The sequence below is a fragment of the Salmo trutta genome, chromosome 37 (genome assembly GCF_901001165.1).
Source record: "Salmo trutta chromosome 37, fSalTru1.1, whole genome shotgun sequence".
In the NCBI taxonomy this organism is placed as follows: domain Eukaryota; kingdom Metazoa; phylum Chordata; class Actinopteri; order Salmoniformes; family Salmonidae; genus Salmo; species Salmo trutta.
The window spans coordinates 31,185,735-31,199,552 of record NC_042993.1 but is presented as its reverse complement, the minus strand read 5'-3'; the positions used below and the strand labels follow the sequence as shown (position 1 = coordinate 31,199,552).

The window sequence follows — 13,818 nt, the reverse complement described above, 5'->3', positions numbered from 1 at the left end:
GTTACACACAGCATGCAATCTTTTGTTCAATAAAGGTCATATTTCTATATAAAAACAGCATTTTACATCGGCACCTGATGTTGACTAACTATTTTCCCATAAAATGCGTCCCGGGAAACAGTGCTACAATTTTATAAATTACTATTCGAAAAAGATTTTTTTATTTTATATTGTCAATCTAAGATTTATAGATGAATATCTCTTGAAAACATCCGTCATAACAGATTTTAAATTAACTTTACAGGGTAATCACACTTTGAGATAAAAGGGGATGCGATACTCAGAAAATGAGCTAGAAAGCCTAGCTCGTCGCCATCTTGGAAAAATCGCAAATCACATCTGATCTTGTATAATATTGCCAATAATCCCTCACCTTTAGTTGTCTTCATCAGAAAGCACTTCCAGGGATCCCAGGTCCACGACAAATGTATTTTCGGTCGAAAAAGTCCATCCTTTATGTTCCATTAGCTTGCTGTTGTTAGCGCGTCCCAAGGCTGTATCCAAATACTGCTCCGTCCGCTGGAGCTGTCTTACGAAAAATATATTTTTTCCCTCCTTTAGGTTCGTTCAAACATGTCAAACGTTGTATAACATTAATCTTCAGGGCCTGTTTCAACAAGAGAGCCAATAAGATTCGAGTGGGACGATTTCATTGTGTTTCAAAACGTTTCCAAAGGTGGGGGTAGACACGGCCGCCGACGTCACAATGCTGATGGCCCTCCTACTGTGACCAATTGCCACATCGTCTCCTACACTGAGTTTCGACAGTAGAAGCCTCAAAACACTTTGTAAAGACTGGGGACATCTAGTGGATGCACTAGAAAGTGCTCAATTATCGATTTTTCACGTTGTGAATTACAGGGAAGGCTGTGAAGTCGAGTCCACAATTCAGAATCCCACTTCCTGTTTCAATCGGTCTCGGGGTTTTGACTGCCATACGAGTTCTGTTATACTCAGACACCATTCAAACAGTTTTAGAAACTTTAGGGTGTTTTCTATCCATATAAAATAAGTATATGCATGTCCTAGCTTCTGAGTTTTATTAGTAGGCCGTTGAAAATGGGAACGAATTTTTTCAAAAATGCGCTGTGGCGCCCCCAGTGGTAGGATATACGCAAGAGGTTATACACTCCATCGGCAGGACAGAACAGCAGCCTCTGGTAAGACACGGTGCGGAGGCCGACGCATATATGGGAACAGCTGGTGCACGATATCTAAGGAAGTCTCGAGGTTTTGCTCGCCTGAGGTAGTGTGGTCTCCGGCTTATCATGAGATTCTCTATCTACCTAGAGTTCATCTGTATTTTTCGTAGCTGTCTACATATCACCACAGACCGATGCTGGCACTAAAACTGGGCTCAACGAGGGGTAGAGCTGCCGCTTTGAGGGGCAGGGTAGAGCTGCCGCTTTGAGGGAGTGGGACTCTATCCCAGAAGCTTATAAGAAATCCTGCTATGCCCTCTGTCAAACCATCAAACAGACAAAGCATCAATACAGGACTAAGATCGAATTGTACTACACCGGCTCCGACGCTTGTCGAATGTGGCAGGGCTTGAAAACTATTACGGACTACAAAGGGAAGCACAGCCGAGAGCTGCCCAGTGACAAGCCTACCAGATGAGCTAATTAACTTAAATGCTCATTTTGAGGCAAGTAACACTGAAGCATGCATGAGAGCATCAGCTGTTCCGGACAACTGTGTGATCATGCTCTCCGCAGCCGATGTAAGCGCTTTTTACAGGTCAACATTCACAAGGTCGCAGGGCTAGACGGATTATCAGGATGTGTACTCCGAGCATACGCTGACCAATTGGCAAGTGTCTTCACTGACATTTTCAACCTCTCCCTGTCAGTCTGTAATACCAACATGTTTCAAGCAGACCACCATTTCTAGCCCTGAAGTGCTTTGAAAGGCTGGTCATGGATCAAATCAACACCATTGTCCCAGAAATCACAAAGCTCTGACATCAATCCTATAGAAAATTTGTAGGCAGAACTGAAAAAGCGTGTGCGAGCAAGGAGGCCTACAAACCTGACTCGGTTACACCAGCTCTGTCAGGAGGAATGGGCCAAAATTCACTCAACTTATTGTGGGAAGCTGGTGGAAGGCTACCCGAAACGTTTGACCGAAGTTAAACAATTTAAAAGGCAATGCTACCAAATACTAATTGAGTATGTAAACTTTTGACCTACTGGGGATGTGATGAAGTAAATAAAAGCTGAAATAAATAAATAAATCATTCACATTTCACATTCTTAAAGTAGTGTTGATCCTAACTGACCTAAGACAAGGAATTGTTTACTATGATTAAATGTCAGGAATTGTGAAACATTTAAACTCAGACCTTAGCCAAATAACTATGTAAACTTCCGACTTCAACTGTATATACCAGGCGGTGTCAGAGGAAGGCCATAAAAATTGTCACTCCAGCCACCCTCGTCATACTGTTCTCTCAGCTACCGCATGGAAAGCGGTACCGGAGCACCAAGTCTAGGTCCAAGAGGCTCCTAAGATAGCTTCTACCCCCAAGCCATGAGACTCCCGAGCAGCTAATCAAATGTCTACCCAGACTATTTTCATTGCCCCCCCCTTATCTATGCATTGTCACTGAAATAACTCTACCTACATGTACATATTTACCTGTCCACCGTTGCCCCCGCACATTGACTCTGTACCTGTACCCCCTGGTATATAGCCCCACTATTATTTACTGCTGATCTTTAATTAGTTGTTCTTCATACTTTGTTTGTTGATATTTTCTTAACTGCATTGTTGGTTAAGGGCTTGTAAGTATGCATTTCACTGTAACAAATGAAATTGTATTTGAAGCCAGCTGTTAGTGGCTTGTGGTGGACTGTGAAGATGACACTTTCAAAACGAACAAAAATGTCTGGCCAACTCCAACCCACCACTTTGTGATAGGTAAAATTAAATGGTGGGAGGGTTACTGGTGGTTGCTGCTTTTAGCGGAACTCTTCGCTAGTGCAGACTGTAGTAGGTGGTGGACTTATTTCATCTCTGCATACCAATCTCTGGTTTATGATCACACACACAGTTTCCGTAAGGATTAATAGTGTTTTTCTTTGTTACTGTAGCTGGTTATTTGTCACTAGGTATAGCTAGCTAGAAACAAACTGGATTTGTTAAGTTAGCTGCTGACCAGACCGCCCGCGTGTGAATGCGCTATCACGCGCATGTTGAGAAAAGGGTAAACGGAGTTTGTTTCTAGTCATCTGTCCTTCAGGCTTCTTCTTTGGACTTTATATGGTGGTTGGCAACTGACTTTGAATAACATGTATGTGTACATTTATTTTGCAGCGCACGCGATTTGAGCGGTGTAGTCAGCATGTTAGTTTAACGAAACCCAACAAGTCTGGTCGCTTAAGTTGATTTGTTTATTTCAAGAAATTATTAAATACCATGTAGGTGAAAGGTTGGCTGGATAGCTAGCTGGTAGTGCTGTCAACTCTCACCAACAGAAACTAATGCATAACACCAATTGTTCACAACACCATCTACTGTATTGGAGTGTCCCAGACACAAGCTCAACTTGGAAGCTCTGTGTGTATGTGTGTGCATATACTTGAAAAAAATATAAAAGCAAGTTACATTCCATATAAGGAAATTGAAATGCATTCATTAGGCCCTTATCTATGCCTTTCACATGACTGGGAAGGGGTGCATCCATGGGGGGGCCTGGGAAGGTGTAGGACCAGCCAATCAGAATGAGTTTTTCCCCATAAAAGGGCTTTATTACAGACAGAAATACTCCAGTTTCATCAGCTGTCTGGGTGGAGAAACCAGAAGTGGAGGTCCTGGGCTTGCATGGTTACATGTGGTCTGCGGTTGTGAGGCTGATTGGAGGGGCTTATGGTAGAAAAATGAACATTACATTCTCTGGCAACATCTCTGGTGGACATTCCTGCAATCAGAATGGCAAGTGCGCACTTCCTCAACTTGAGACATCTGGTGTTGTGACACAGCTGCACATCTTGGTGGCCTTGTATTGTCCCCAGGACAAAGTGCACCTGTGTAATGATCATGCTGTTTAATCATCTTCTTGAAATGCCACACATGTCAGTTGGATGGATTATCTTGGCAAAAGAGAAATGTTAACTAACATGGATGTAAACAAATTTGTGCACATAATTTGAAGCTTTTTGTGTATGGAGCATTTCTGGAATCTTTTCAGCTTATGAAACAGGACATTTTACATTTGTTTTATTTATGTTAACCTGTTGGGGATAGGGGGCAGTATTTGCACGGCTGGATAAAAAACGTACCCGATTTAATCTGGTTACTACTCCTGCCCAGTAACTAGAATATGCATATAATTATTGGCTTTGGATAGAAAACACCCTAAAGTTTCTAAAACTGTTTGAATGGTGTCTGAGTATAACAGAACTCCTATGGCAGGCAAAAACCTGAAGATTTCATGCAGGAAGTGGCCTGTCTGACAAGGTGTTGTTGTTCTTGCTTCTGTTTATTGAAGAGTCAGGATCTTAGCTGTAACGTGACACTTCCTACGGCTCCAATAGGCTCTCAGAGCCCGGGAAAAACCTGAACGATGACGAGGCAGCCTCAGGCTGAAACACATTATCGCCTTTGCCAAGTGGCCGATCAGAGGACAAAGGGCTTAGGCGCGTGCCCGATTCGACCCCGTGCTGTATTTTCTTTCGGCTGTTTACCTAATTGCAGATTCCCGGTCGGAATATTATCGCTTTTTTTTACGAGAAAAATGGCATAAAAATGTATTTTAAACAGCGGTTGACATGCTTCGAAGTACGGTAATGAAATATTTAGAAATCTTTTGTCACGAAATGCGCCGTGCGCGTGACTGTTATTTACCATTGGGATAGTGTCTAGAACGCACGAACAAAACGTCGCTGTTGGAACATAACTATGGATTATTTTGGACCAAACCTACATTTGTTATTGAAGTAGAAGTCCTGGGAGTGCATTCTGACGAAGAACAGGAAAGGTAATCAAACTTTTTCTAATAGTAAATCTGACTTTGGTGAAGGCTAAACTTGGTGGGTGTCTAAATAGCTAGCCCTGTGATGCCGGGCTATCTACTTAGAATATTGCAAAATGTGATTTCACCGAAAAGCTATTTTAAAATCGGACATATCGAGTGCATAGAGGAGTAATGTATCTATAATTCTTAAAATAATTGTTATGCTTTTTGTGAACGTCTATCGTGAGTAATTTAGTAAATTGTTAGTAAATTCGCCGGAAGTTTGCGGGGGGTATGCTAGTTCTGAACGTCACATGCTAATGTAAAAAGCTGGTTTTTGATATAAATATGAACTTGATTGAACAAAACATGCATGTATTGTATAACATAATGTCCTAGGTGTGTCATCTGATGAAGATCATCAAAGGTTAGTGCTGCATTTAGCTGTCTTCTGGGTTTTTGTGACATTATATGCTAGCTTGAAAAATGGGTGTCTGATTATTTCTGGCTGGGTACTCTGCTGACATAATCTAATGTTTTGCTTTCGTTGTAAAGCCTTTTTGAAATCGGACAGTGTGGTTAGATTAACGAGAGTCTTGTCTTTAAATAGCTGTAAAATAGTCATATGTTTGAGAAATTGAAGTAATAGCATTTCAAAGGTATTTGAAAATCCCGCCACAGGATTCAACTGGCTGTTACGTAGGTGGGACGAATTCGTCCCGCCGGTCCTAGAGAAGTTAAGTATAAATGGATTTGCAGGAAGACTGTTTTAATATGTGCTAACTAGCCACAGACTTGAATGGAATTGAAGCCCACATTAAGAGTAGATTAATTCTGCAAAATACTGTGAGGTACAAGGGAAGGCTCTTTGGCAAGAGGAATTACTTCTCTAGTACATGTGGATGGCAAGGTTGAAACACTCTACATAACTAAATGTAATATCTTCAAGTGTTAGCATGGACACTTATTAGTATTGTTTTGCTACAAAAGGAGAGACTCCACTGCAGACAGCTTTTTGTCTACAAACTGCACCCTTTCTAAAATTGCTTTCACTACAACTGAAGCCTTCTGTAGACACCAAGGATCCATCTTTCTGTTGGTGTTCTACAACGTACATCAAATAAAAATGAAATATTTTGAGCCGACAGTCTTAAAAATCATCCATGGTGGGATCAGATTATAAATCTTCTTCAGGATTGGTGGGTCCCCTGTGGGATGGTTGAGCTAACATACAACCTCATGCTAAATCGCATTTGCCTAAGTAACAAGAGCATTTCCCAGGATGTAGACATATCTGATATTGGCAGAAAGCTTAAATTCTTGTTAATCTAACTGCACTGTCCAATTTACAGTAGCTATTACAGTGAAGGAATACCATGCTATTGTTTGAAGAGGGTGCACAGTTTTGAACGCAGTTATTTAATAAACAAATTAGGCACATTTGGGCAATCTTGATACATTTTGAACAGAAATACAATAGTTCATTGGATCAGTCTGACACTTTGCACATACACTGCTGCCATCTAGTGGCCAATATCTAAATTGTACCTGTGCTGGAATACTACATTATGGCCTTTCTCTTCATTTCAAAGATGATGGTACAATTATTTTAATTTTATTTTTTACCAGATCTAATGTTATTTTTCTACATTCCTTTCACATTTCCACAAACTCAAGTGTTTCCTTTCCAATGGTACCAAGAAAATGCATATCCTTGCTTCAGGGCCTGAGCTACAGGCCTTTATATAAATAAAGGTGAAATAAAAAAATTAGATTTCGGTATGACATTTGAGGCAACATTTTTTTAAAGGGACTGATCCTTAAGATGGTCTCATGTTAATAACAATTCTACCGATTTTGGACAACTGTGGCCAAATAAGGAAAACGCATTAATGGTTACTTGAATCAGAAGCTAGCTGCCTTTTCAGGGAATTTCGGGGAGTAGTTCTGTCAAACGTATCACTCAGTTCAGAATCCTCAAGAGTTTAGGCGGAAGACTAATCCACTCACATGGAAATGCTGTAAAATAACACTAGTATGAACTAGTAATACAACGTTGGTATTAAGGTTTCCTAGGTTTGAGTGTTGACAATGTCCCTGTGAACATTTACAACTTGTGGTTTGTGTTTCATCTACTTCTAACATAGGTCAGATGTTCGTAATTGTGCCTAAATTTGTCATCAGTCATTTAGGACAAGTTATGTGGCTTAATTTAATATGCCCAGGAGATGGCTCATTTACTGAAGAGGGGCTGGACATGTTTTGGAGATCCAATCACTGGACAGGAATTAGGTTTAGAGACAAACCAGGTGTGCTAATTGGTGCAGTGCCCTGGGTATATTCTCTGAAACCCAATCTCCCAGCCTCATTCTTTGCATACATGAGTATAATTGAGATTTCCCAAATGATTTGATAATGTGGACCTGCTGAAAAATAAAAGGCTGAACTTTGGGCTATTTGGCCCCCTTTATCTTTGCTTCTTGACGATAAACGCTTTGAATGAAAAACATCTGGCCTGATCAAATGGCTCTCACAGAAGTAAATCATGTCAGCGGTTTACTGAAGGTCCCATTTCATCCTAATCTATTTTTAAGCTAATATAAAGAGCCTCTAGCTCCCCCAGTCTGTCTCTTAACCAATGAGGAACCTAGAACTAAACTCATTTGTACAGAATCATTTTTTTTATTTGCTAGTTTTTACCTGACAAATCTGTGCTCGGACAGAAAGTATCCAAAGCACTGCCTCCAAAACTGATCTTTCCTGTGCAAATGCCTCGGTGGCGCGGGGGCAGCAATCGCAAACTGACGTACTACTAACAATATTGTAACTGTATCCCATTTCAGAAAATACCTTACGTGCCCTCAATCACCAAGCTTGTTGAACACTTGTGCACTTTTGAAGAGCCCTGTAGGCTGGTCTCGACTTCCCTGCTTGGGGTCTTGTTTAGAGACTCCATGTGGTTGGAGCAGATGCTGCTCCATGTTACTACTCAGGTTGGAGACCAGTTCTCCTCAAGGTGCTTTAGCAGCATTGCCTTGGGAGTAGTGTCCTGTCAGTCTTCTCAGAGCATGCCCAGCACACACATACCTTTACGCACATGAGTTCCAAATATCTCTAATGGTCACCCTGTGGTTTTTGTTTTATTTTAATTTCATTTTAATTTCATTTTTTTTATGCGCATTGTCAATGCACTCACTGTACCAAAATGTGATGTTGTATGCAACAGGACAGTTAACCTGCGCTGCCTGCTAAATATCTATAGGCTATGTTTCAACTTATTTTCTAACCAGTTTGAATTGAAGTGTGTTAATGAATTCACATAAGTAGCCCATTTCACTGTTACTGACAATTTGTGTTTGAGGCTTTACTGAGCCAGACAACTTCTCTCTTCGAGAGCCCAAGCACTTCCCCTGTGTTTCCCCAGATCAAGTATGAAGAAATTGCGCATCTATAGTTAGAACAGGCCTTGCACGGCCTCCCGAGTAGCGCAGTGCTTGAGGCATCACTACAGACCTGGGTTCAATTCCAGGCAGTCTCAGCCAGCCATGACTGGGAGACCCATGAGGTGGTGCACAATTGACCCAGCGTCGTTAGGCTAGGGTTTGGCATGGCCAGAATGTTCTTGTCCCGTCGCGCTCTGGCTACTCCTGTGGTGGGCAGGGCGCCTGCAAGATGACACGGTCGTGACAGCGTTTCCTCATACACATTGGTGAAGGCTGGGTTAAGCGAGCAGTTTGTGAAGAAGCAGTGTGGCTTGGCAGGGTCGTATTTCGGAGGACGCATGGCTCTCGACTTTTGTCTGTAGGTGAGTTGCAGTGATGGGACAAGACTAACTACCAATTGGGGAGAAAAAGGGGTAAAAAAGACCATGCCTAACTTTTTCCCCCTCAGCTTGTTCAACATTGGAAGTAATTTTGTACATTGTTTTCTTTACAAATAATAGCTTTGGATATGTGCGTTCCTATCAAAGTGCCTTATTTTCTGTATATCGTGTTTCTTCTAGCATACTGTATGTATGGAGCCTGCGTTTCCTGTTTTGTTCACATTTTCAAGTACTTGCAAAACACAAAACACAAATATAAACAAATATGGCTGCCATCAAAGTATTTAGCTGCTGTTAGCTAGCTGACACGCATCTCATTTCCAAACCATATTACATTTCTCCCTTCTGCTCACCAGAGATATGGTACATTTTTAAAGAAGTCTAACTGTTAGGTTGCTAACTTGAGTTTTTTTTGTCAGTGAAATCTGTTATTTAGACTGGTTTATGGGGCGGCAGGGAGCCTTTGTTTAGAGCGTTGGGCCAGTAATCAAAAGGTTGCTGGATCGAATCCCCGAGCTGACAAAGTAAAAATGTGTCGTTCTGCCGCTGAACAAGGCAGTTAACCCACTGTTCCGACGCTGTCATTGTAAATAAGAATTTGTTCTTAACTGACTTGCCTAGTTAAATAAAGGTAAAAAAAAAAAACATTTTGGAATGAGTTTGGCTGTGGATGTGATGTTTTGGATGATTAAGTTCGCATTTATTTTATCGTAAATAAGAATTTATTCTTAACTGACTTGCCTAGTTAGATTTTAATTTATTTTTCAATAAAGGTGAAATTGAGGAATAAGGTTGAAGACCTTTATTTCCCATCGGTGCAAAACATTGTTTAGATGCTTTTCAGACAATGCTCTTTAGACGTTTTTGTTGCATCATACGTTCAGTTGCTACTGTCCCTATCACCTTTTTGCTGTGGTTCGCTGCAAGGACCACTCAACAATTATCACAAATGTGATCTTACACGCCAAAGGGTTAATCGGAGCGCGCTCCGTTCACACACAGGACCGCCTGTCTGTCGAGGTGGGAGGTTGTGCAACAGTTAAGCTGCTGCACCTTAAGTGTGATGGGTCTGCAAACATTTTCACAAAATGGGCTCATTTGAAAGTAATAAAGACAAGGGGATTTTGCCGACAGACACACGCCACAAAAGAACCTCATTCAATTTTGTGGAGTGATGGTTGAGAGGTAGAAAGATATTCCATTGGGGATGGGCCTTTTTGTCTTGATGAGCATGTGTAATGCATCAGTTTGGAGTCATCGAGGAGAGAACAAAAGGGTTACATTACTCTGGGTGATACCCAACTATTTACTGATTGCTGTAATAGTCAGATATCGATGTTGTTTTCCAACATCCCTGTCTTCACTGCAACCTTCAACATTGAGTAGCAATTGATTTGAAAGGAAGTGGGAAATCCAGTCTTATTTGAATGCACCAACCCCCCTCCCCCCCAGCTGGAATCGCTGTCAGATGTTGGCAACTTTTGCATGTTGAAGAAAGCGGGGGGGGGGGGAAGCCTACCTCAAGTTTAGCTCATCAGATTGTGCATAAAAGGCCACTTCTAGCCCTTTCAAAACTTTTTTGAGGATCTTGGGCTGAATCCCAGATGACACTGATTAGGACACTTAGCTGTTCAGAGTTTATCATGCCTAGATAAGCGTTGTCATAGCTGAAATGTGGTGTTGCCTGATAGCGCCATGTAATTAAGTTTTCTTCAAGCAGAAATGGAGGGTGAAAACAGCTCTCTAAGCTTTAAGCATACAAAGAGTTGTGAATTCTTGGAGAACTTTTGAAAACTGAGGTCTGTGACGTGAACCTAGTACTCGAGAGTAGGAACGCAGTAATAACCACAAAGGAATGTAAGCCTTTTGACACAACTTTTGAGTGCACAATGGGGTCATGAACACTTAAAGTAGAGTTGCCGTACTGCTCTTTTATGGCGGCGTAAACTTTTCAGTTCTCCTGTAGCCCATCTGTCAGTGTTGCTAGCCCATGTTCAAATGTTAGGCAGAGGGTGTTCTTGCCCCTATGGTGGCTGTAGAACCCCTAGTGTGGTGGCGTGTAAATTGGTTTCTCCCACACTGCACAATTGACCCTGCACAGATGAACAGTGATAAGTCACAGCCACTGTGGTCAGTGGCTGGCTCCATTCTTGTCTCCCGTTTCATGTGGAGGCAGCTGAATTAAAAGATTTGTGGTTGATTTTTGGAGCACCCCGAGTGGCCTGGGAGTACTTTTTTGCAGATGGGGGTTTCTCCTTTTTGAGGCTTTTGCCAAAGTAAATTGCTTGGTAACTTAAATGTGGCTAGAGCAAGACCCCCACCCCCCTTTACTCTGCATGTATGAAGAAAAATATAAATAATCCTTTCTGCTCTTTTTTTAATTTGACAGTGAATTGGGTTTTCCCACAATTTAATCGGTGCCTCAATCCCAAATAAGGACTGCAAGGGGGAAACCTGTTACTGCTGTGCTTTTATGGCTCTCCAGGGCCACTCAGTCAGAATCCAATCTTGATTGCACTAATGAGTTTACGAAAAAGCTTAACATTCATTTAACTGTTTTACTTTCCTTAAACCCTGCAGTGGTCTTTTATAGAAATGCGTACACTGAGGCAAATACTCACTACAATATTTGTATTACTGTTAACTTTTATTTCCCTCCATCTCTTCCAGGTGCTTGTGAATGACTTCTTCCTGGTGGCTTGCCTGGAGGACTTCATTGAGAATGCCCGTCTGTTCATCTTTGAGACTTTCTGCAGGATCCACCAGTGCATCAGCATCAGGTGAGACCAGGGAGTGATGTTAAAGCACCAGTTAGGGAACTGACAGGAAGGACTTTGCAAGAGATCAGTCTTAGCTAGACCGTTGTTCGCCATCACTGTCCAAATGCTAAGATGTGCACCATGCACTACAGTGGCCAGCTCAGACTAGCTAAAGTGCACAGGAAGGTCATGACAGTCTGTCACCAGCCAGTGAGCTTGCTAAGCAGACCAGCTGCAGGAAGAGGGTGGATATGTGCAGTGATTACAGGAATGCCCCCCACAGATAAGCGTTTATTGCCCCTTTCCCCAGTCAAATACACTCATCTCCACATACACATTTTAGGGATTAGGCAATGGCAGCTTTAACTGCTTCCTGGTTGTTCTGCTCACTAAACTTTTAAAGACCACCTCAGTGAGAGACCAAACCAGGGACAGGTTTCTCTCAGGGAGAGGTCAGGGTTTAGATGGGCTTTGACGGCTTTAGATTTTGCTAGCTGCTGATGCGGGGGAGAGAGGAACAGCGTAGCTCCACTTCTGAGTCGTCCTGGGTCAGGGTTTCTAGTGTTCAGGGGGTTCTGAAGTTCTCTCTTTCTTTCCCAAGCCTTGTTACATCCACTACAATAAATTTACCTTGGATAGTCACCAAAACAATAGTCACCAGTCAAAGCTAATTATGGTGAGCATTGGGGGGGAAGGTAATGGTCCACAATTAAGGATTTGGCTGCCTCTTGTGCATCTCTTCTAGAAAATAACAAATGTATAGCTATACAGATTAGGCGCATCTAGGGCCCAGTCTACCAGTAGCCCTCATCTTACTGTGGACTTCGCTCACTCTTCACTCTAGTCTGATATACTACTTTATTTTTACCTCACTGCTTTTAGTGTACACTGAACATTTTGTACTTGTGGAAATGAATTTAGAAAGACATAGTTACTGTACTAAGGCAAAAAGGGTTATACTCCAACTTCTAATGGAATATGCTGTCATGGACATTGAATGAAAAGGGTGAATGAATTGTAACTTTTGACAGAGAAATTATTGCACTGCCTGTTATACAGAGCTGTGGAGGTCTGTAGTCAAGGTTGAACCATGGAACACGATAGGGCTCTGTCGAAATCTCCAGTTGCAGATTGTCTGGAATTGATTAGGAGTCCCGGCTCTTTTTTTGGCAGACTTGCTGCAATTGGATACATTTACTTGTTAAAGACCACAAAGGTTAGTGGTAACAGTAGGAAGTTGAATTGTGATGTTTTCTAAAATGTTGTCCTGTGTTTGTAGGTCTTTGTTAGCTGAGATTGTAAAGGAAAGGTAAAACAGAGCGGCGCTCGGCAGTGTCAGGGATTTCCGTGTTTATTTAAAGCCGTTGCGATGACGATGGACAGAACACACAGTTTATTTTTGACAAACGCTCAAATTCCATGTCATTAGTCTGCTACCCAGAAGCCCTCTGCATCCAAGCATGGACTCAAATGAATCTGATCCCTTTTTTTAATGAGGACATTTTTACAGCTGTTGGCTATGAAGGTTTCACAGATATTTAGCTCGCTTTTTTTGCCCATGGCATGGGACGAAAGTAGGCCAGAAGTGTGGGTAGTTGAGTTACTCTATGCAGAAAGGCTCATGTAAAAAAGGAAGCTGTGAAAATGTGACCCCACGATTTGAGCTTATGCTCCGTAATTGCATCCACATATCCCTTTGTCTAGACTTGGGTATGTTTTTACAATTTTGATTTCATTTTTTGGATTCACAAACTTAATATTACCATATTTGACTTTCTTTGAATGTTAACCAGTCACTTTTTCTAACATTGACCTCAGATGGTACACTGTCCAGTGACTTTGTCAGTACATACATAAGACCGAGCCGGTCAGCCGACACTGAAATGTGGCGCATGGAAAGGTAGTGGACATCTTTTCCCATCACAAGAAGCCGAAAACGGGTGTCGTTCCAAATGGCTTGGAATCTCTTAATGCTATCATATGGTAGTGTTTAACAATGCATTCGTCTGAGCCCAGCCACTTTAGAAGTGCCCCCTTCTTATTGGAGTTTTCCCTCTCTAACAGTTATCCTGACCTTTCTCCCTGTGTGTGAGGGTGGCCGAGAGACTCACAGGAGTCCCCCCCGTCCCCCCAGCCTGAAATTGAGTGCAGAGAAGCCAGTAAGTAAGGGGTTGAAATGAAAGCCCCCCCCCCCTCCCCCCTTCTCAAGGAACAGGGCTATGGCTGTGTAAAACAAAACAAGTGAAGGTGTTCTAGTTGGCTTAAAGGCCAAGGGATAT

The 13,818-nt window shown here is 42.0% G+C and overlaps 1 protein-coding gene across 1 annotated transcript in view; it reads left to right on the top strand.

Moving 5' to 3' along the window:
• The window catches only part of LOC115177336 (eukaryotic translation initiation factor 3 subunit E), a 52,212-nt gene that overhangs the window by 32,279 nt on the left and 6,115 nt on the right, over window positions 1-13,818 (top strand). The window contains exon 10 of the mRNA XM_029738027.1: window positions 11,451-11,560. Within this exon, the coding sequence (XP_029593887.1) occupies window positions 11,451-11,560 (110 nt within the window). The remainder of the gene's footprint in view (window positions 1-11,450; window positions 11,561-13,818) is intronic.